This window comes from Astyanax mexicanus, chromosome 22, assembly GCF_023375975.1.
Source record: "Astyanax mexicanus isolate ESR-SI-001 chromosome 22, AstMex3_surface, whole genome shotgun sequence".
NCBI classification, from domain to species: domain Eukaryota; kingdom Metazoa; phylum Chordata; class Actinopteri; order Characiformes; family Acestrorhamphidae; genus Astyanax; species Astyanax mexicanus.
In genome coordinates, this window is record NC_064429.1 from 23,047,416 (window position 1) to 23,072,556 (window position 25,141).

Below are 25,141 nucleotides of genomic sequence, written 5' to 3' on the forward strand. Positions count from 1 at the left end.
TTAAAAAACGTGATTAATCTCAGTTCTATAGAATCTAAGATTCATAGTTTGGGTTTATTTTACTGTCTTGATTTTTGATTTCAGGACTGATTTTCTATATCAAGCTTAAATCTTGGAGTAAAAACGTTTACTGCTGAGTAAAACAATCTGAGAACTGTTAATCTGGAAACTTTTAACATTTTTCCAACACAACTTAATAATTTTACCAAGTTTTATTATTGTTAACAGTTTTATTTAGTGATCAATGAAGGTTGATTGCTTTTTAGGTTTAAATATGGATTAAGTCTCATAACTAACTCTACTCTTTTACTGTTACCTTGTCTTCTTTTCATTTATTCACAGCTGCGGCTCCCATGAGGTATTAATCCATCTATTTATCTGTTAGAGTTGTTGTACTGTTTGAGCTGATTGAAGCGTCTGTGTCATGTTTTCTCATGTTTAATTCTTATTAGCTCTCCGTTTAATTTTTGCCAGTATTTCAATAATAATTCAATTATGATTTATCACAGAATATTGTTGAGACTAATATAAATTGTCTTATTATTTACATTTAAAATACCTATTATTGTAATCAATCTACACTATTAGTTAAAATCAAGGGTTAGCCATTCAAAATCAAGTGGCAAAAAGATCATACATTCTGCTCAGAAAAACTCAAAATTACTAAAGTTTGTGCCCAAAATCACCCACTATGTATGAGGATTTCTCATTTTGCTAGTTTCTTCTAGTGAGAGCTAGAGAGAGTCTAACTATAGGCCTCGAGGCTGTTCACAGTTGCCCCCTACCCTCAGCTGTCACACCTGCCTTCGGGACACAAAGAGTGCAGTGTTGCGAGAGTGGACGGCCCACGCCTCACATTCTCCAAGTGACTTTGTAAATCTATCCCTCAAGAAAGCAGAGAAAATGCCAGCAGACACAGGACTGGATCGCAGGCCTACTGGCAGGATTGCACTGTTTTGCCCAGTCAGTGTCCCCCTCATTTATGGGATTGGAATGAAGGGAATGGCCTGTGCTGGCTGGGGTCGTAGGTGACATGCTGAAAGCGCACTGTCATTACTTTCACCCTAGTTGATGTCACTTTTAAAACATCTCCATGTTTGGACAGAAATGTCCCTTTAGAGGAGTTTTGAAATTTTAGTTTTAGGTTTATTGTGGGCTTGTGACAAACATTAAAAGTTTTTATAAGCTTTTGTAACCGGTGGTTAGAGATGACAGACTCTGCGTTGTGTCTTTACTGGATTTTATTCTGATAAACAGATAAACAGAAACAGGCTTTAGCTCTGGCTAGATTGGCACCTCTTTTCTCCTCTCCGCTCCTTTCTCTCCATTACACATCATGTACAGAAAGGGAAGAGGCAGGGTGAGGGGAGGAAATATAAGAGGGGAAAAGGGGAGGAGCCATTCCAACCCAGCCACTCTATATCAATACAGGCAGAATATAAGGAGAAGAATTTTGGGGAATTCTAACAATAAAACACTTGTATGTTTGAACTCTGTTACACTTTCAATGCATTTTTCATCAAGAACATCTAAAACTATGTGCTGCTTGGCTGCAGGACGACACAAATACCGTTCCTTATAGAGAGAATGTGTGGAGAATTTTGAAAGATTTGACAAAATATCACCTGAAACATCACTTGGTACCCTGCTTTTATTGGCTGGTTTACAATTCGCCACTGCAACGGCTCACAGGAGCCACATAGACTAGCATAGATTTTAACACTGTAATAAAAACACTTTAAGCTTTTTTTTATTATTATTATTTGTTCATGATGTTTACACACACTTTACAAATTTGGGAAAAAAATCAAAATAATAAAAATAAAAATGAAAAATCAAGTTAAGCAGAAATTGTGTTTTATTCATTTTTCCAATTTTCTAGGTTTTCATTTCTGTTCCAAAATCAAAAAACTACATTTTTGCTTGATTTTCTCAAAGTGGTTGGATTATACCCCAGACTTGATGAGTTGGTGAGTTGATGATTATTTAAAATTCTTACACTCTTATGACTAAATGCAATCAAATCCTCAGAACAGTGCTTTCAAAAAACTAGTCAAAAGATTTAGGTTAGTTACTCCTAACTAAGACTTTGCTCTTAACCTGTCCCCTTACTTTTGTCCATCTAGCATTCTTCCGTTCTACAGCTCCTTTAAGATTATTAGTTACTAGCAGATATACTGTTATTTTGGCCACTTAAGAAGGGCTTTATCAAAATGTAAGTGAATTGTTTGTACATTAATTTAATGAACAAAAAAATGTTTGTCTCTTAACATTTTGTCTCTAGAAGGCAGAATAGAGACGTGTAGCACTTTCTGGTAAGTCTATTAAGCAGTTGTTGCTTTGCTAGTCCAAGGTATGTATTTTTATATTCTCCTGCAATGACTGTGGCAAAGGACCAAATGCTACCACATATTTGTTTGGCTGCTGCTGATATTTTAGTCACAGAATAAACTTCCTGGATGATTTTCCTGGAGGATATTTAATGTTGTCTGAACCTCACCAGGCCTTCTTTCCTTAATACTGACAGAATGAATACAAATCTCTATAAACCTATTCTCAGAAGTGCTTGCTTACACCTCCAAATACAAACTGTTTATTTGAAGGTACCGGGGCTTAGCTTACACGCTGTTAGCGTAGCAGATCCTGCGCTGGAGCGCTAACAGACGCAGCACAGTTGCGTTTCTCACAACACTCTCTCATGTGAGAGGAATAGTTGTTTTGTTTGGGAGTGCAGTGGATGCATTCATGTGTGGTACATTAGAGAGGATTACAACAGCAGGTCAGAATGTGCCCCATTGATTCTTACCCACACATTCCCTATCACTCTATCAGAGCAGTTATTAAACAGCCCTTAAGAATTACCTTTATTAGAAACAATATAACATTTTGGACATTCATATTACAACAACAAATAAATAAATCAGAAAACGTTGGGACTCTATGGAAAGCACAAATAAAAAAATAATTACAGTGTTTCTCACATTTACTTTAACTTTTTTGATTGCAAAATACGCCCTGTTTTATCTGGTCAACTTGATTTCATTTATTCATATACACCCAATTCTGCAAAATTATTGAGATCTTAAAACAACGAATGCTGCCTTTTCCAGGAACATCTATGCGTTTTTCGACAAGACACGACAACGCATTTAAAAGTGGTAAATGCTTTACCCTCCCACTTTTTTTCGGAATATGTTGCAGGCCTGATATATAAAAAAGTTATTTTATTTCAGCAATTCAGTTCAAAAATGTAAACTTATATATTATATAGATGTATTACACACACACTCAGCAATTTATTTTATGTGTTTTATTGTTGATATTATGGCTTACAGCTAATAAAAACCCAAAAGTCAGTATCTCAGGAAATTAGAATATTATATAAGACCAATTGGTACTTTTGGCAGTGTGGGCAGTGTCCCAAGTCCTGCTGGAAAATAAAATCCGCATTTCCGTAAGACTTCCCAGGAAAACACTGCACTGACTTTGGACTTGATATAACACAGTGGACCAACACAGCAGATGATATGGCTCCCCAAACCATCACTGACCATCAGTAAATGTAGAATTTTAATGGACCAGAGTCTGCAGGAAGAGTGGAGAGACACACAGTACAAGCTGCTTGAGGTCTAGTGTGAGGTTTCCACAATCAGTGATGGTTTGGAGCGACATGTCATCTGTTGGTCAAATATAATATATCAAATATAAAAAACACAGCATTTTAATTGCATGAGGGGGGGAAATGTAAAACATCTTTGCTGTCTCTGGTATAACAGGAGGGTTAACTTTTCTTAACCCCCCTGCCTTTCCTCTCCTTGGGGGAGAAAGAAAAAACAACACTTTTTTGTATTTCCTCTTGTGTGTTTATAACCAATATGTCTCGAGAGCATTTTTCCCACACAACACCTCACATTCAAAAGCATGGAGAGTTCTCACACACACACACACACACACACATACACACTGACTACACAGAGATTCACACGCTTCCACTGTTTGCTGCCTCGTAATTTGGGGGTTTTTAAAGAGCGACCGTTCCTCCAGACTTGCAGACTTTGCAAATCTCCTGAACTATGTCTATCACCATACAGATCTGCGGTCTGAGAGCGGTGCTTGATTGAGCTTTTAGTGTAGCAGAGCGTCCCTAATGCACAGAGCAGACGCACGGGCAGCCGAGAGAACATGTGGTCTTTAAATGCACGCGTCTCACACGCAGGCATGGTGGTCTCAGCTATCTGCCTTGGCTGGCCAATCCCTTCCCCTCGCTTTAAAATGCTGTTTATTTCATCCTGTGTAGGTATGTACAGCTCTGAAAAAAATAAGAGACCACTTAAAACTGATGAGTTTGTTTGATTTTACCAAACTGGAAACCTCTGGAATATAATCAAGAGGAAGATGGATGATCACAAGCCATCAAACCAAGCTGAACTGCTTAAAGTTTTGCACCAAGAGTGGCATAAAATTATCCAAAAGCAGTGTGTAAGACTGGTGGAGGAGAACATGCCAAGATGCCTGAAAACTGTTGTTAAAAACCAGGGTTATTCCACCAAATATTAATTTCTGAACTCGTAAAACTTTATGAATATGAACTTGTCTTCTTTGCATTATTTGAGGTCTAAAATCTCAGCATTTTTTTTATTTCATTTATTTCTCATTTTCTGCAAATAAATGCTCTAAATGACAATATATATGTTTGGAATTTGGGAGAAATGTTTATAGACTAAAACAACAATGTTCATTTTACTCAAACATCCACCTAATCCAAAATCAGAGAAACTGATTCAGAAACTGAAGTGGTCTCTTAATTTTTTTTTCGGAGCTGTATAAGGTGCGATTCTTGTTATATTCAATTAATTTGCAAGAGCTTTATTGTTTGGGTTTTATTATTAGAGTTTGGGTGTTACTTGTTGCTTCTCTTGTGGCCTGCTACAGATAAACTCCTTCAGCTCTTCAGTTTTGTGGTCAGGTTATACTACACTCCTTTAACCCTCCTGTACACATTTTAATCCTTGGGGTCAATTTGGGAGCAATTTTGATCTCCTGAAAAGTATTATATAATAATAAAACAGCTTTAAAAAAAGTTTATCACATGCTTTATTAGTTTGTTTACTCCTTAAAAAATTTACCCTACAACAAAAATACATGTTATGTGATTATGTAGAAATGTACACTTCACCATAAAATCTCATTGAGTTACCTAAAATACAAATCTATTTGGAGTTCAAATGGCTTTTTTTTAGTTCAAAGTACATAATTTTGTAATGTAAATCATTTGGAATTAAAAAATATTTTACGTTATCAACAATAGTATACTTGGGGTCAATCTGACCCCAGCAATTTCAAATTCCAGAAAATGAATAATAATTAAATTGTTACACAAGAACTCAAATAGCCTTAAAATATAAATTATTTTACATATTTAATATGTTTTATACAGCTGAAACAGCCTGGGGACAAAAATTTTGTACAGGACAAAGAAAACATACCATCACATTAATTTTATGTTTACCCTGTATTTAGGAAAATTTACTTAAATGTAAGGTAAATGAAATTGTATTAACTGCTTGTTTAAAGGCGTTAAATATTGAATGGGGTCAATATGACCCAAAATTGAGCAATATCATAGGATATATTTTGGAATTTTATAACTTTATAACTTAAAGCATACTTAAAAAAAAGTAGTTACCAAATAAAGTATTGTAGCTCATAGTAGGACTGGGCAGTATCCACTTCGTGTGAATTTGAATTTGTTATTATATCTCAACATACTAATACACTATACAATATTACTGGGGTTGAGGATTAACATAAACTGCACAAGTGTCTACTGTACTCATCTCAACTAGCATTATTTTAAAAAGGAATAAATACAAAATTCAGTTTGCTCACAGGGTCACAAACTGAGTGAACACAGTGTTCACTATTAAATCGATCATTTGGGAAGAAAAATTAAAAATAAACCTTAGGTCTGACAATTACAAATTTTAACTGCTGTGAATCATGAGAGAAGCTGGTTAGCACTAGCTTAGTCAGTAGTGTGATAACATTTTGTTACCATAGAAAACACTCAGTTCTCGCTGACTAAAGGCCTACCAATACATTTTAAAGATATGACTCAAATAGAGTAACTACTGTTGAATAAGTGAATGAATAAAAAGGTGAAATTAATTTTTTACATGTTGTTGGTTTTGCAGCTCATTTGCCAAGCTAGATAGCCTTTGTTTAGCTAGCACACCTACAGATACACTCAGTATCATACAGCTCACTGCAGCTACAGTTGACTAACTGAATGAAAAATAACAATAAAAACAAAACACAATTTTCCAGCTACAAACACCTCAAATCACTGACACTTAGAAAATAAAGTCTCATACACTGGCAGGCAACACTCAGGTGGTCCCAAGTTTACTTAGCATTGTGGCTAATCCATGCTTCATTTTTCTCCAAATGTCCCCCTATATTTGTATTAAGAAGCATCAAACAAAACAGGAAAACAATAATCAACGGCTATAAACCTGTGTCATGTTCAGAACCACATTGCTGGGAATATGAATAAAGTACACTAGAAATCAAATCTTCACAGATCAGACCAGGTCAGAAGAATTTGTTTGGCCAGTCAATTTAGAATCAATTTCAGCTGTGTAGAGGCACAACTTCAGACTGCTAGCTTATATCCAGGTTTGCTTGCTTTCTCTTTCATTTTTACTTATCATGTAGCTTAACTCACAAATACGGTGGTCCTGTTTTTTCCCACCTGTTTTCAGCACCCACAGTGCATCCTGTGGTTATCTTAGATGCATATAAATGAGAACAGAACAGAAAATTGACACACTGACATTCCCAGTACAGTATAGTACTTTATTAAAGGTCTCATTTTATTTTTGTATGAATACCGCAGCATTGATAAAAAAAAAATTCAGCTAAACTAACACTACTAAACTCTTATCTCAGACTCGGTGATTTGGTGCTTGGGCAGTTTCACCACGTCAAAGCCCCGGAGTCCACTTTTTATCATAAAATCCGACACGAACGGTGCCCACTGTCACTGGTGTTCTGTCAAGATTTTAGCGGAAGGAGACCTTTAAAAATTGTGAAAAAGGGCTTCAAATGGTTCTTTAATCAGTGCCATAGAAGAACCACTTTGAATTTGAAGAACTTTTTAAATGTGTGTGGTAAGGTAAACCTAACAATTTAAAGATTCTACATGACCATACAAATAACAGAACTTGGTGCGTGTGAAGAAATTTAAACTGGTAAAATTTGGTAACTCTACATCAAGTGAAGGTCTGAATACCCTTCACTTGAGGTAGAGGTTCCCAATTTTAGGATGCATGGTTATTTTTGAAGCCAACAGTGGTCCATAAACTAAATTTGTAACTAATGCACAACTAATATGCAAGTTACGAAGCTTAGAGAATCTAAAATATGGCCTCTTTCAGAGGCTTAAGGGCTTTGAGGTGTAATTATAGGCCTCTCTAGAGGGGAATAGCCATTACCCACTAGTGGTAGAATACAGGATGAGAAAGGATGAGACATTAAATGCTATGAGGAGGCTAAGAAGAGTTTGATATGTGACTGAGAGACGAAGGAAGGAGGGGGTGGGAGGGGTGCTGGGCCACTGTGATGCAGAGGGGTGCTGGAGGGGCAGGGGAAGAGGAGGAGGAGGGTGGGGGGTTGCTCTGTGGGAAACGACGACTTCCTCCCTGTCTGTCTGTGAGCCGAGCCCAGTCGACAGCAGTCTGGCTGGGGCTCCTGGGGCCAAGACTCTGCTCTACAGCTCAGCAGCAGCAGCAGCAACAGCAGCAGCCCTCAAGCTTGGCACCAGCTGAGAGCTTTCACGTGGGCGTTCCCCCAACCCTGCCACTCTCTTCCTGCTGGGCCAGGAGCAGAGCGAGCAGGCAGGCAGGCGGGTAGGTTGGTGGGTTGGTGGGTGGGAGGGTTGGTTGGATATGGGTGTTTGGATGGGAGGGATGGAGAGATGAGGGGGTGGGGTGGGGTGGGGGTTTGAGAGGAGGGATGCAGATGTACACCTTACCCTCCTTGCAAGACACATCCTCAGAGCACACCATTACTGACCACCACTGCCACCGCCACCACCAGCACCACCCACACTGCCCAGCCACCACTCAGCTCCACTTCAGCCCCCAAGGACTGCAGGTAAGGATGTGGGTAAATATTTACTGACTGTACCGTTTGTCTGCGAGTTTGTGTTTGTGAGGGGGTTCTGTGTGTGTGTGCGTGTATCCTTGTATGTTAATAGAGCAACTTTTTCAAGAAGAGACAGTCGAGCCAGACAGAGCAGACGCTTGTTTCACACCAAAACAAACCCAAACAAACAGTGTTGACTTTTCTGCAGAACTGCTATGCTGATGTAAATCACTGGACTGAAGAAGGTATTTATTGGAAGAGAGGTTTTGGTGTGGAGGCGTGCAAATACGAATGTGAAACTGCATGAATTAATGGGATGCGTTAAGTAAAAATGTATTTTTGTGCTAGTAAGAGTTGACTTGACACAATATTTACCTGTGTACAGAGAAGATATCCAACAAGTAACAAGTAATATATAAAAAAACTGCAAAGTTGGGACTAGTATGAAAAATGCAAATAATAGTAAAAAAAAACAAAAAAAAAACACTGATACTGAGTATTTGACATTTAGTCAAGTCTATTAAAGTAGTTTTATTGTCAATACTGCAAATGTACAGGACATACAGAAAATTTAAATTGTGTTACTCTCCTACCAAAAGTTACAATAAAAAAGGTGATAGATTTAAAGCATACACCTAAATAAAAATGCTAATTAATAAAAGAATTAGAGATAGACACTAAATTTACAATGGTCACAGGTCACAGATATAGACATACATTAGACAAGGGACACAAGACATTAATGTCATTAATGCAATGTTGTATTTGATTGCAGACAGTGTGAACCCAAAATATTTGATGTTTCTTCTGTTTTACTTTATTCCTGAATGTCCCTTTGAAAACATGTCATTTTCCAGGCAGGTAGTGTCTCTGTCCCAACATTTTTTGAAATGTGTTGCGGGCCTAAAATGTAGGAATGGGTGTATATAAACAAATAAAATGAAGCTGACCATACAAAACGTGAAATACCTTGGGTTCACACTGTCTGAAATAAACACAATCTAAAAAAAACTATGCATTTTCATTTTATAAGCATTTTTCATACTATACTAACTTTTTTATCCCAACTTTTTTTTTCATCGTAGCTGTAATAAATGTGTTAATATACTGTATGTACTTCTACCACCAAGCTACCTTACAGACTGAACTTATAATTCCGAATGTTAAAAGATGTTCCCCTCATTCCCCACGGAATTGACTGGGTGATTGCAATGATTTGTAAGTTAAGAGAGCAATCAATCAGATGTTATGTTACCTAGCTGCTTCTGTCTTTAATAAATCAGTCAGCATGAGCAGCAGGGAGCATTCTGTGGTGGAGAAGATCCAGTGCAACAAAACTTGAAATCTGCAGGTAACACACCTCAGGAATGGGCTTTAGAAGGTGTGCAGATGTTGAGGGCAAAACAGGTCAACCTGCTGAATTGCATCATGTCCTGTTCACAGATATCTTAATTGAGATAAAAATAAATGTGAAAAGGCCAATGTGTATTATTTAGTTTTTCCCGCTGTATCACACTCAGAGATTTGTTAAAAGCGGGGATATCACCATAATATGCAGGCGCAATGGCATAGAACAGTGGTTCTCTGTCCAGGTCCTGGAGTCTACTATCTGCAGCGTTTAAAGTTGAGGTTGAGAGATGTGCATGACCTCTTCTGAACTCTTCTTTTTTTGTGATATTATCATCCACTTACTGACCAGTAAACAATAAAAGATCACCCAGTAGGTTTTCCACTTTGAGGCTGTAAATGTGAGTGGTTGCTGAGAAGATGAAGGCCAGAGTCTGGTGAGAAGAAGCAGCTCTTACAGAGAAGGATGAGTCTGTTGCTCCCAGCCTCCAAACACTCGCTCCACAATCCCCTCCACTCTGGGGGAACTGCCCTGCTGCTGTCTGTCTGCTGCCAGGGAAAGAAAAACACCTCCTGTTCTCCTCCCCTTTCCCCTAAGCGGAGGCCCTGGGGGGGAGGGGGGTTTGCCTGTGTTTACTCTCCTCCATGGCCTGGGAAGCTCAAAGGAGGAAGGTCTGTCTCAGAGGCCGCACGGGCTCGCTGCGCCGGGTCTGTGGGAGACGGGTGTTTGGCGAGCTGGCGGCGTTCCAGCTGTGTCTGGGCCGGCTAATGAACTCCAGGTGTTCCTGTGGGTAGTTTAAGACACCTGTCACTATTATTTAGTGCCAGAAAAAGCCAGACTGCAAACAGAGCTAGACAATCTGTTTGCTTATTTTAGGGACCCAACCTAACGCAGGTCTGATGAGGAAACCCCAGATGCAAGCAAGGAGCCAATGTGAGATTTGAAGAGTTCCTTCAGTCGAGTGTTGTCAGTGTGCCTGATATTTTTCTGGTCAACAGTGGTCATACAGGTGAAGGGAGAATAGAAACATGTCTCTTGTGAAATTAGGTGTGCCAGCTGCAAAATCTATTGGCCTATGGTTCCTGCAGTTTATCAGCCCCCAGATGTCCCAAGCCAGGGCTGTAATACAGCAAGTACCTCTTGTTTGAGGACACTTTAGGTCAGAATGAACAATTTGTGTTTTAGGTCAAGCTGAGCATTTTGGGTCTTGGGTGTGAACTCACAGAAAGCCACATCCTCTTGCTGGCTTCTTGCCGGCTTCACGCCTTTTAACAGACAAATTAAGCTGGCCTTTCCAGAGGTAATAAAGTTCTAAACGTTTACCACATCTTCGCCCCTCAGGATGAGGACTTGGTCAAGGGCCCAGTGTGGGGAGCACTGTCTGGTCCTCTTGGGTTTCATAACCTTGGGTTTTTCTCTGAGCAACATCTCAACCAGAGGACAGGTTGGTAATGGACAAATATTATACAAAAATAACATTTCTAATGAGCTGTAAGTTGCAGCACCTACATTATTGCGTGGCAATTCTTTCAGTTTTGACTTGCTTCCCCCCTTTTGACTTGCTGCACTCTGTTTCTTACAGGATGAGGGTGTTGCCTCTAATAGTCTGGAAGACGGGCTGGAGGTGACAACATATTGGTGGGGAGAATGGGCTAAGTGGACAGCCTGCACACGCACTTGTGGAGGGGGGGTCATGTCTCAGGAGAGACACTGTCTCAAGCAAAGGTCATTAAGTGTCTTGTAAAAATAAGCTTGACCAAAGTCTTTATAGGCTTTAAGGCTGTTCATTTGGCCGCCATCTTTGCAACACCAGCAGGCAGTTATCTAAGGTCATGCAAGACCGGTCTTCTATCTAAAGTACTCAAAACCGAAGCAAAAAATTACCATTCAACAACAAATTTTAAGTCACGATAATGAAGCTAACAAAAATCTCATAGATACTTTTTATCGTTTGACTTCTCAACTTTGATATGGCCACCACGCTTGTGCAAATCTCCACATTAAAGGGGAGCTTCCTTACTTACACGTCCACCCTTTTCTGCTTATGGTACTTGAATTCAAAATCAATACATATTTAAAAAACCATGTTAGGAATTTCTAGATGCAAATATGGGTACTTTAGTAACACAGCTCTTTTTCATTTATAGAAAGAAAGCAACTACTGGTAAGGACAACATGACATGCACAGGCAATGCAAAAAGGTACCACCTCTGCAATACAAAGGTTAGTAACCACTATCAGTCTTGCCTTCCTAACACACAACGTATTTGCTCATTCCCTTAGATATACAACACAGACACCTCACTTGACAGCACAATAGAGTTGTATGTAGATTAGACCTACTTTCACTTGTTCGAGACTTGGAATGTTCAAAATGTTTGAGAACTAGAACGCCAATGACTGAGTCACTGTTGTTTTTGTTGATATGGATAACAAATAAGGGAGAAAATAAACAGTGAAGTAGGCCACTGATATTGCCAATGTCTTGCAGGAATGTCCCTCAACTGGAAGGAGTTTCCGAGAGGAGCAGTGCTGGTCATTTAATTCTCAGGTGTACAATGGAAAATATTACCACTGGAAACCCCTTTACCCAGGTAGTCGTCATTGGAGTGAGTACAACCATGTTTTACTTGTTAAATAAGACCACTAATGCCACATTTGTAATTCTGTAGATGACTACGTGCATATCTCTAGCAACCCCTGTGACCTTCACTGCACTACATCAGACGGTCAGAGACAGCTGATGGTCCCAGCTCGGGATGGAACATCTTGCAAATACAGCAATTACAGGGGAGTCTGTGTAGATGGCAGATGTGAGGTAAATTAATGAGAAAATTAGAAATTTTGGCACATTTACATTTAAGGGGTCTTGTTCTAATAAGCATTGGATACTTCTGAAAATTTTACTTATTACTTCATTTGATTTCAAAAAAATATTCCAATTACCCACTGCTGTGTCCCTTTCCTCAGCCTATTGGATGTGATGGTGTCCTCTTCTCTCCCAATACACTGGACAAGTGTGGGGTGTGTCAAGGAGATGGTAGCAGTTGTAGCAGGGTAACTGGAAACTTCCGCCGTGGGACCTCCAGCCTGGGTAGGGACATCCATATTCCTTCCACTGGTACATCTTCGCCCAATGTTACCATTGTTTAAAAAATGGTGAATTTAATAGATGTTTTTCTTCCGTAAAGGTTATTCCTTCATTACCCAGATCCCGGAAGGCTCATGGGACATCCAGATCATTGAGAGAAAGAAGTCTGCAGATATACTGGGTGAGCAAGATCATAACTGTTAAGCTATTTGTAATAAAGACACCTATCATAAAAAACTAGTTACCCTGAAGGAAGTGTCGGATTTATTGGTGGTCCTGGTTGTCACTGAAGATGACCTGCTGCTATTATGAGTCACTGGCATGACACCTTTACAGTCATTGGCGAAGTTGATGTGGTGTTAAAGGCCGTCATAATACTGATCTTAATGCATTTAGTCCTGCATCATGCAGCCGTTCACCAATGGTGTTGGCAGTAACAGGATGATTTAGGAGCATCTCTGCTCATTGAATATTCCACAATCATAGCTGTTGGATCACTCTACGCATGTCAGACAATTCGTTGGTTCTACTTTTCTAGGGTTCTGTAGAACTTTGTAGAACAGATTATTTATTATTTATGTTCCTGGAAGCAGGAAATTCATGATTTGCATGTGTTACAGTGTGTGTCTGTAGATTAATTTTGGGTGTAACTATTTATTTGGTGCAAGCTTCAAAGTATTAAAGACACACTAATTTCCCAAGCCTAGTTTTAGTTTCAGGTTTTAGTGTGTGTTTCTTGTGTGTAATTTATTTTCGAGTAAGCTATCAATAGGGCCTCTGTGTCCTTGACCATTACTTCAAATAAACTTCATTTAAACATCTTCTCTTGTTATGCTCCAGCTGTGACTGACCAGGCAGGGAACTTCTTCTTCAACGGTGCATACAAGGCCGACAGCCCTCAGAACTTCCATGTGGCGGGCACTATCTTCAAGTACCGGAGGCCCACCGATGTGTATGAGACGGGGATTGAGTACATCGTGGCGAAAGGGCCCATCGATCAGCCCATCAATGTTCTGGTACTGTAGCTGCGGTCCTTCCTCCTGCCGCCAAGGGCCCCTGGGTAATCTCACTAGCTGGCTGACCCTGCCTTTGACTTAGTGCAGGCCACAGGTGCAATGGCTCATACTCAATAAAGCTGTAGCACTGTGACAAGTTGCCCTTGGAGAAGTGACACAAAGTATCAGTCTTTTACTGGTGTTTCAAATGACCCCATGAGGATCCCCATGAGGACCCCCATGAAAATCCACTATGAAAGCTGCATTGCAACTTACTTTTTGTGTGTGAGCACTTCTTATCTTCTGTCTTTAAAGGTCTGGAACCAGAATGGCCGCAACCCTTACATCACTTACGAGTACACAGTGATGCGTGACCCCCTCTCTCCGGTTTCCCAGCCACCCATTTATACCGGCTCAGACAGGGGACCCGGTAACCAAGGCTCCATGGAGATCGACAGTGTTTTGTCCCACAATGAGAGCGCATATGACAAGGCTGTCCCTGCAATGGAGAGGAACAAGGTGCAGACACAGGGAATTGAGCCAGGTGCAGTGGAGAAACAGCAGCCTGGCCAGGAGACCAACGAAGTGTACGAGGAAACGGCTGCCATAGACTGTGAGCAGGATGCTCCGACACCACCTCAGTTTCCAGGTAGGCTTCAAGAATTGCCGTAAACTGTGTATGGCACAATTTCTTATTGAGTCACTGGTTGGACAGTTTTTATCCATGCTATCTATGATGTATGTAAGCTATCTGCCATTGAATCACTGCTCATTGAATGTCACACAATTGTGGCTGTTGGGTCACTCTGTGCATGTTGGACAATCCGTTGGTTCTTCCTCTTTGTGGTTTCTGTAGGTCTACCAGATAATTAATTTTGCTGATACACGCCTTCCTCTATTCATTGACAACAAAAAAGTGTTAGGGGTGTGTTTCCTCAGGAGATAGCTTGGGAACTTCCACCACTCTGTAGGTTGTGAGGTTTTATCTTGTGAGTGAAATTGACCACTGGCCAATAGATAGGGACAGATAGATGGGATACTGCAATTCCAAAGTTGATCAGGCATTTAACATTCCTTCATTCACAGTGTCCTGTTTGTACTGGAATTTTGAAATGCTGAGACAGTGAGATTCTAATATTCACGGTTACAAATCTGCAATATTATAGACAGAAGTTCATTGCTTTCAAATGACCTAATATCCCCCCCACATCAATGAGCTACAGTGATGTTTTTACACTACCTGGAATAAGAAGAGCAGTAGAAAAGTGCCATGTGTGGTTGACTTGGCAGAGATGAAGAGATAAAACACCAAGGTTTTTCAGAAGGGCTCTCTATGCTGGCCCTTTGGAGTGCTTTATAATGCATGAGCAGCAACACAAAGATTAGCCAGGGAGAATAAAAAATTCAGGGAGTCCTGACATTTTGCCTCTGTTGAAATTGGCGGATCACCGGCATGTGTGGTAATGGCCCTGCGCTGGCTTCTTCGGGCCCGAGTGGGATCGTTATATGGAGAGCTGAAGTTCAGACAGAGAGAGCGCCTGTGTTGTGGCATGGCTTGAATGTGGGAGGGGCAGGAGGAGCCCATTACTGCCCCCGGACGATGGTAGGCTACCACTCTGCCCTCTCAGTTTCTCTCCTACACGTCATGCCAGCTACCGCAACCACATGAAAATAAGAGGGCAGTCAATGAAGCTAAGGTGGTCCTTTCGAAAGCCAGAGCCAGACAGTTTTGAGAATATGCTGTGGAATGTCTTTTGAGTCTGTCTGAAATTGAGCGAACAGGTATTTCAGAGGGGGTGGGAAGATAGCTTCTGGTGATTTTCAGGTCCATATAACCCTGTATTAATCATACATGTAAATCTTTCTCTAACCTTTTATTTGTAAAGATGGAAATAGCAGCTGGCCAAGTGGAGTGGTTGCCCCTGGCATTGTGCCTGCCAACAGACCTGCAGAAGAGATGGTGGACTCTGAAAATCTCATATGGGGGATGGTTCTCAGGCAGAGGACGGGCTCAGATGGTATGCAAAATAACATCTCCACCAATCAGCTTCTTTCTGAGGGGGCAGGCATCTTCCCTGAAGTGGAGCCAGTTGAGTTAGACTACAGCAGCTTGGAGCAAGGGAACCTTAATAGTTCGTCCCTTGAGTTTACCCTGGGCCGCCACCGCAATGACACAGGAGACCTCCTGTTCCAGAACAGGACTCTGATTACCAGCTTAAGGAGCAGCAACCGCACCAATCGCACCAGGTAAAGGCAGCTATGAAGCATGGAAGCTAATTGGATCTGATATATGGCCCAAATCGTTGCTACAGCTATGAACAAATGCTCATCATTGCTTCATAATAAACTGAACATAAAAGTGCACTAAAGTACACATGACCCTTAATTTGCTTTCTTGCACCTGCCTTGAGACAGATTTGACCACTAAGAAATCATTCTCTCACAGTTCGTAAAGATGCATTTTAGTGTGCTCTTACAACACTCAGAGACAAGCTTACAAACTTGTTAGCTGATTCAGAATAGAAATACTTTTTTAGAGCTTTCTATCTTGTTCTGCAGGTATGAAAAGTTCAGTAAACCACTATCCATTCCAATGGACCAATTTTTAAGGTGGTCTCAGTCTATATTTGAGGTGTCTTATATTCATCAAAACTATATGCTAAAACTACAATATGCTACAAATTATGTGTTTGCCTTCGTAAATTCCTCAAAACCAATCCACACTATGATACTAAAACCTACTATGTCTGCTGACTGGTAGAGATGGCACAATCAGGTTGGGTTTAGTTTAACATTTTCAAACTCAAAATGTGATCTATCAAATGATTAGGCAGAAGTTAAAGGGTCAACATCACATGCAAAATCAGTTCATAGGTTTTCCCTCATGCCTTTCTTCATCATAAGGACCCAACCAAAGTGCTTCTACAAGAACTACAGGTATTCAGTTCATCTAGACCATTAGCAATCTCCCAGCCCTCTGTAACAGACATGTAGAAGTGCAGGATGGTCTCAGCTGGGGCAGCCCTCCTCGTGAGGAATGGAATGTGCTCCAGACTCTCCTTGGACGATTTTTTTAGCGCTCTCCGAGACCTTCAAAAGCAGGGTGAGGAGAGACGGCCAAGCGGAGGGCTGGTGGGATTGCATTCCATTATATTTATAATTCATGTTGGCTTCCCTGCAATGTGTCCAAACACCGCTTCACCAGCCTCCCTGCCAAAGATCGTAAAACACATCACGTGACATGCCCTTTCTCTCACTTGAAGGAAAAGAGAGAGAGAGATTCCAGGCAAGAAAAGAGAGAGAGATGGAGAGACTGAGCGTGAGGAAGACGGCCTTTCAGAGAGGCATAACTCATGGTGTTTTGTTATTTGTGGGAAAAAAGCACCATAGATCACTCGGGTACAGGCTATGCCTGTCACATCAGATAAATTTACAGGAATCACAAGGCATAGGTTTTATTTGCTTCCATTTCAGTGAAGCATTGCACTGTTTTCCATGCCTGACATTTCAGGTAATTAGTGTGACCAGGAATCACAAAAAAATAAAGTTTATAGTTTATGACTGATGTACCAGTCGGTGTCTCTGCTTTAACAAATACATATTTTGTGTAATATACAGTGAAGACCGCTGGATGGCTGGACCAGAGATGTAACCAATAATTTTTTTTGTCCTCCCTTAGGAGTCATCAAAGATTGCTACAGAAGAACAAACTGAGTGCTGCAGATATGTATCGCTGGAAACTCTCCTCCCAAGAGCCATGTAGCATAACATGCTCAATAGGTGCTGACACACATTTTTTACATGACTTGCATAGCAGAAATATTTTCCTTTTTTAAAACCCCAATTTCAATTCTGAAATTGGGACACTGTGTAAAATGTAAATGAACATACATAAAAACAAAATGCAATAATTTGCACATCAAAATAAAAAATTTATTTAGATGTTAAGGTGAGAAATTTTACAATTGGCGCATAGAAGATGGCAAAGTATTTGGGTGGTGTTGACATATGGCTTTTTCTTAGCATGATACAGTTTTAATTTGTATTAGTGGATTGCATGGCAAACTGTGTGTTTACAGACAGTGATTTCTGGATGAGTTTCTGACCCCATGCAGTGATTTCCAGTACTAAAGCATGGCTGCATTTTTAATGCAGTGCTACCTGAGGGTCCAAATATCACTAGCATTTAATACTGATGCTCAGCCTTGTTGCTTCAGTTATGTTGTTTTTCACGAAATGGTAAAAAGTCTTAATTACCACATATGATGTGTTCTTTGAGCTGTTGTGAATAGACATTGAGATTTACAAATCATTGCATTTATTTTTTTATTTAATTTTTTTTACATTTTACACAGCGCCCAACGTTTTTATAATTGGTGTTGTATTTTTTTACTATTTTATTTCTATTTCTTTTTTGTCTGCCACAGGTGTGACAAAGTCTTTAGCTATGTGTGTACGATATGATGGTGCTGAGGTGGACGATACCTACTGTGATGCTTTGACTCGACCTGAACCTGTGCATGATTTCTGCATTGGAAGAGAGTGTCAGCCTAGGTATGTATGCAGTGTGTTTTGGACAAATTAATCTTGAGGCTATAGCAAGGTTTCCTACTTGCACACCTTGTGGTTAGAGCTACCTGTAGGTAACTAAATTAAGCAAAGCTAAGCTAATTAAACAAAACTGTAGTTTAAAAAAAAACAAAAAACACTTTCTTTCAAATTTACACAAGCGCTAGATATTAAGTTACACAGATTTCTCTCCTGATTTTTTTTTATTTGGGTGAGTAAAGCGCTACGGTAAGCTTAGATTCCCAAATTTCTTCAGCACTAAGGCTGGAGGATTAGCATTAATGCAGCTAATGTCGACTGACAGCGCTACACTGAGGAACCCTGAGTGTTTCAGAAAGTCAGACCGATATTAGCCAGTGGTTCGTCCCATGTTGCATGTTTTAACAGTCCAATATACTCGATTCTGTATGGCGAAAGAGCTAGTGCTTTGCACAGTTAGCGGCTAATGCTAATACTGCTAAAAAAATAACTGAAACTCTTTTTAATGCTGTTTCATTGGGAAGTGTGTGTTGATATTTCATCTCACTTTTCTTGTTTTTGTTTCCAGACAGGCATAACCTAGTAACGATTCCAATTTCCCTCAGAAATGTATGCTTGTATCAAACATGATGTCAAGCTAACTGACAGGCCTTACATCTTCTCATGATGTGTGCAGGTGGGAGGCAAGCAGCTGGAGTGAGTGCTCTCGAACATGTGGTGAAGGTTTTCAGTTCAGGCTGGTTCGCTGCTGGAAGATGCTAGCACCCGGTCTGGACAGCTCAGTCTATAGCGACCTGTGTACGGATGCTGAGTTAGAGCGCCCCCCAGAGCGCAGGCTCTGCAAGAGCCCCACCTGTGGCCCACAGTGGGAGGTGGCAGAGTGGTTAGAGGTTTGTGTACTTTTTATGTGAACCTTTTTTTTTCAGGGCTTGAATGGTTTAGAGGTAATTAACATTCCTACTGCACTATGTAACTTTGGGGGAGCTGCAAAAGATCTCTCATGAGAATTGCTTATAAATCAGAGTTGTGTAAAGTCCTATTTTTTTTTTTACTTGTTCACCCATCCATTTATCAGTTCACATGCTGCTTTTAGTTCCGAAGCTGGTCTCTGCTCAATTTATATTTACCGCAGTGGAGTTAATGTGAATTACTTTACTTACTGACTGTAGGGAGAGCACAAGAGCAAATTCCAATGCTTTAAAGGAACAATTGGTAATAAATACGAGCCAATTTACGTCAAATGACTACAGGAGTCCAATTTCCAAATACTGGATAGTTTTTTTCTGACAGCTACATCCCACACATATTTTGTGACGTACTGCCACACAGTTCAAATAAGAAAATACTGTCTGAAGCTGTGCTGTCTGTCAACAGCGATCCCTACCTAAACTCAGCATGTTTTCTTAACATATGATGAAACAAACTCATCATGTTATGAGGTACTACAGAAAATATAATCCACACAGTTTATACAAAAGTGTCATTTATTATCATAAAGTGATTTATTTTTTAGACAAATCACTTTTTCTAACAATATTCCAAGAAGTATGTCTGTAAAAAATGTTTGTAGATAAAAAGCTGCTGTATAAAAGTATTAAAAAGTGTAATCAGATCTTAATGTTCCATGCAGTGCCCAGCAAAATGTGGCCGGAGAAGTCTGGTGACCCGAGAAGTCAGGTGCTCGGAGGAAATCAAGTCATGTGACGAGGCGACACGCCCTGCATCTGTGAAGAACTGCACTGGTCCACCTTGTGAGCGCCAGTGGACAGTGTCTGATTGGGGCCCAGTAAGTCCAATCTAGCAGGCAACCATCAGCTGTTACATCTAGATCTGACACTATATATCGTACATTTCTGTTCGCATCTTATTTGTTGTTTTCTTTTTTCGTCTCTTTGAATTGGTGCTCAGTGCTCGGGTACATGTGGGTATGGGAAGATGGTTCGGCATGTGTACTGCAAAACCCCAGAAGGCCGGGTAGTGCCTGAGTCCCAGTGTTCACCTGAGGACAAGCCTCTGGCCATTCATCCCTGTGGGGACAAAGAGTGTCCCCCACACTGGCTGGCACAAGACTGGGAAAGGGTGAGAGGAGAAAACAGACATTCAAACCCATTTCTAAAGTGGTCTAGGACCAGTGTTAAATGGTTTAAATGTTTAATTCCATCAACTTTCTGAGAGATTCTGGACCTAATAAAAGTGTTTACAGTAGACTGACAGTCTAAAATAAGTCTGTGCTCTTTTAGTGCAACACAACATGTGGACGTGGCGTAAAGAGGAGGACCGTGTTTTGCTCAGGCATCACGGGTGGCAAGTTTCAAATCCACGAGGAGGAGGAATGTGATGCTGGAATGAAACCAGCAGACGAGGACACCTGCTTTGAGAGACCCTGTTTCAAGTGGTACACAACACCATGGTCTGAGGTAAGAAATGAACTGCCTGCAGTTCTATGGCTCTAATATACAGTACCAGGTAAATGTGGTTCTCAATATTTTTTTCTTTTTCTGCATTGTAGATTACTACTAAGTCTTCCAAACTATACATATGACATGATTAAGTAAACATAAAATAATAATATACTGAATGGCTTTCATGTAACAGCTGTGCAAGAGATTACTTAAACTTCTTGTATGGAAATAAAACAGTCTCACCAGATTTTGAAATTTAAAGCATTTCAATTTATAGCACTGAATTCTTTTGCACTGAATTACTCACCTTCTGCATTTTTTAATATATCATTTTCAGTTTGTTTTTTTTTTAATGTAAAAAAAAATCAAAGTATAAATTCATGTAAAATATATTCTGGTTGCTCAAATTCACATCCCAAAATTTGAGGTACGAAATTCAAATTAAACATCCAGGACACACAGGATGAGCAATCGATTCAGTCTACAATCAAACCAACAATCAGCCAATCAAATCGTGCCCAGCAGTGCTTCACAGAATTTCCAGCCAATCACAGTACAACGATGCAGCAGAATGTGACAACCCAAATTCAAATTTTTGTTAATTTCAAAATCTGGTGAGACTGTTTACTTTCATAATCTTGCCTTTTAATGTGTTTGGGACATGATTCTTTAAGTGATTGATGATAATTCATTTATAGTCTGTATGACTTCAGTATTAATATGTCCTGTTCTTTAAATGACAGTGCACTAAGACGTGTGGAGTGGGTGTGAGAATGAGGGACGTAAAGTGTTACCAGGGAAGAGAGCTTGTCCGTGGATGTGATCCTCTGACCAAGCCTGTTAACAAGCAGACCTGTGCCCTGCAGCCTTGCCCCACGGAACCTCCAGGTAGACCTTAAACAGAATAACACTAATAAATATCTGGACTTGGGCTTGGGGGTGGTAACCTCTTTTTTCAAGTTTAAACGAAAACCTAATCTCTTGAGACTATGGGGCATTACGTCTCTGCTACACCATTAGGGCCATATTGTTTTTATAAAACATTGTCTGTACCATCTAGTTTTTAACAACATGACATTACACTAAATTGAAAAAAAAACCAACATGGCGGGAATCCCAGTCAAAAGTTTCTACAGCCAGGTAAAAATTCTCATTGAATTTTATGTTTAAACTAGTTTAATTATTTACTGTAGAAAGCTAAAATTAAGTTAATGGACTAACTGTTTCCTTTTAATCCCAAATAGATAAAATTATCATTTTTAAATGTTAGAATATGCTACTGAGAACATTTTTATACTGCTGTCCACTCTCACCACACTTATTAACTCATATACCGTATTTTTCGGACTATAAGGCGCACTTAAAAACTTTTAATTTTCACAAAAATTGACAGTGCGTCTTATAATACGGTGCGCCTTTTGTATGGATTTTACTCGTCAGGTTGTAAGGAGCAGTAAACACACACTCCGTGCAGCGTTATAGAGAGTTTCAGTGCTATACAGAGTCCAGAGCCGTGCAGCTCCGAGGCTGGAGCAGCAATAGCATTAGCTAGATGCTAACCGCTAAGCTAGCTAGCTTATTCACTGTTCAGAGATCAGTATTATCTAAATTTTACTCGTCAGGTTGTAAGGAGCAGTAAACACACACTCCGTGCAGCGTTATACAGAGTTTCAGTGCTATACAGAGTCCAGAGCCGTGCAGCTCCGAGGCTGGAGCAGCAAATAGCATTAGCTAGCTTATTCACTGTTCAGAGATCAGTATTCTCTAAATTTTACCCGTCAGGTGTAAGGAGCAGTAAACACACACTCCGTGCAGAGCCGCGCCGCTCCGAGGCTGGAGCAGCAATAGCATTAGCTAGATGCTAACCGCTTAGCTAGCTAGCTTTTTCACTGTTCAGAGATCAGTATTTTCTAAATTTAGCACTTTTAATACTGCTGGAGCAGTATTATTAGAGTTAGATGCTAATCGCTAAGCGTTCACCGTTCAGAGGTGAGTTATCGGCCTGTAAGTCTGTGCTGCTTTGCCTGGCTAGCATTAGCTAGATGCTAAGCGCTAACTCTCTCAGAGGTGAGTTTTATCAGCCTGTAATCTGCTTGTTTACCGTGTTAAAACAAGCTACGGGGGACGAATCGCTAGCTAATATCTCACTGTCTTACCAGAACACGCAGGATTACTCAGTGTAACGCTGTCGTTTAAGTTTGGGTTAACTTTACTAGTTTAGGTGACTAGCTAGCGTGCTAGCGGATAGCTATGCTAACGCTGGTGCAGCAAGCCTTAGTGGACATCTGGAAATCTAAGCTTACTGTAAATAAACTGAAGCACGTTACTCACCCAAATAAACAGTTTTCAGGAGAGGAATCTGTGTAGATTAATATCCAGCACTCGTTTGACTTTGAAAGAGCTAACGTTAGATTTGTATACTGAGACGCTCCACCGGCAAGCGACCACCCCCGGTGGGGGAAGGGAAACATGGCGCCACCCCTGTTCACTTTGATATAGGCACCCTTTCTAGTGTCACTTAACGCGCCTTATAATGCGATGCGCCCTATGTATGGAAAAATAGCAGAAAATAGGCGTTCTTTGATAGTGCGTCTTATAATACGGTGCGCCTTATAGTCCGAAAAATACGGTAGTAATTATTAAATTCCATTAAAAATAGTTGCTACAGAGGAATAACACATATGTTGCCAGTAACTTTATGTTTTGGAGAGGCCACTTATTTGGATTTGAGGTTTGTTTTATTATATCTTACAACATAACATACATTTAATATAGACTTGACCAACCTAGGTATCTGTGCCATGTATGATGAAACTAAACAACTCCTTAAATGATATTTCCATTATAATACGATGAAATATTTTCCCACATGTCACACATACAGTATTTGCATGGGAATAGCATAACCTGAGACTATGTTTACAATTTGTGTAACAGGATTTAACTAATAGAGAATGAGAATGTTTGTCTGTATTTCCAAACAGATGAGAATTGCCAGGACCGTCCCACCACTAACTGCTCTCTGGCTCTGAAGGTCAACCTCTGCAGCCACTGGTATTACAGCAAAGCCTGCTGCCATTCCTGCCGCACTCTACGAGCTTCCTAGTCTTTACCCTCTGAAGAATCACCACACAGGATAGAGCCAGTGCACTCTGAGCACTAGTAGTAGACCTAGAACTAGTGGTACAATGGACCATGGGGTAATATGTGAAAATTAGAACTTCAAAGGGTGTTGATAGACCAAAGTTATGAAAATCTAAGAATTTTAGTGTCTGTGCAAAGTATTGGACCAAAGACTAAAGTATTTAAAGTTCTGTTTGTTATCTTTTGGAAACCTTTCATTGTTTTATTTCTTAAGCTAGCTATGTTTAACTACCATTGATGTCAGTATTATAATAACAATACATACTTTATGACGAAGTCCTTCGACTGAGGGACGCATTAAGGAAACGTTAAATTATTTTGGGTTTTGCTCAGTGAACCGTAATTATAATGCATGAAAGTATTTATGATCCATTAAACTGGCAGGGAGAGGGGTCAGTGTTGAATGTTACCTCTGGCTAAAGATTGAAGACTTAGTACTGTATGTCTAAACACAAGATGACTCTTCATCCACTGCCAGTTCCAGTGCTCTGCTGTTTTCTTTTTTTTAAATCTTATTGAATTGTTCCTGGACCATTGCTTTTATTATTGTTTATTTATTAGTCAGAGCATTATTGTTCTTTATTGTTTATTGTTTGAATTGTTCTTCTGCAGATACCTATAAAAAGTGTGTAACAACTATCCCGACTAACTAGCAGCTGTTTTTTTTTATACTGAGGAAATAACAGACCCCCATTTATTTGCTTAATCTGCCTTTGAGTGAGCCCTGACACTTAAATCCAACTTTCACAGCGATGCTCTAATATCTTGTAGAAAGTCTTCCTATGGACAACAGAGACATATACCTCAACCAAGGATACAGCAGGATACGGTCTTTTTCAATGTTTCTTTTCAGAAAAAACAATCACTGAATTACGCGTGAATACATAGTGCCAGTTAAAAGTGTAGATACACCTTAAAGCCAATGTTTTTGTTATTTTAAATACTTCTGCATTTAAAGTTAATAGAAGGATAGTGCTAAGTAAAAAAATAAATGTTTTACCGTATACGGTATTTTTTACACTATAAAGCGCACTTAAAATCTTTTCATTTCCCCAAAAAATGTCAGTGCACCTTATGTATACATTTTACCGGTCAGGTTGGAGCAGTAAAGCCACTCTGCTGAAGTGCAGCATTATACAGGAGTTTCAGTTTAGTTCTCCAGCAGGTATTAGCATTATCTGCTAACCATGCTAAGTGCTAGCTTTTTGGCCGTCCAGAGGTGAGTATTATTGGCCTGTAGCCTGCTGCTAACCCCGAATAGCACTGCTGGAGCAGCATTAGCATTAGCCGCTAACCAAAGCGCTAGCTACTTTGCTGTTTAGGGGTAAGTATATATAAGTAAGTATATATAAGTAAAACAAGCTATATGGGATGAACCACTAGCTAAATATCACCCTGGCTTACCAGAACACTCAGGGTTAGGTATTAGTCGCTACCTGTTAGCAGTTAGTCGTTAGCGGTTAGC

General features: G+C 40.0%; 1 protein-coding gene across 1 annotated transcript; it reads left to right on the forward strand.

The window, feature by feature from the left end:
- Positions 1-8,008: 8,008 nt before the first annotated feature.
- Positions 8,009-24,315, forward strand: adamtsl2 (ADAMTS-like 2). Its single transcript, XM_007253848.4, is given in 20 exon segments — positions 8,009-8,148; positions 8,150-8,157; positions 10,838-10,940; positions 11,079-11,221; positions 11,644-11,719; positions 11,988-12,090; positions 12,169-12,314; positions 12,467-12,590; positions 12,688-12,768; positions 13,428-13,603; positions 13,898-14,231; positions 15,469-15,829; positions 17,262-17,362; positions 18,010-18,136; positions 18,807-19,020; positions 19,761-19,916; positions 20,039-20,209; positions 20,371-20,547; positions 21,276-21,420; positions 23,517-24,315. Coding segments are annotated over 20 exon segments (3,000 nt in total). The 5' UTR covers positions 8,009-8,016; the 3' UTR covers positions 23,639-24,315.
- The last annotated feature ends 826 nt before the right edge of the window (positions 24,316-25,141 follow it).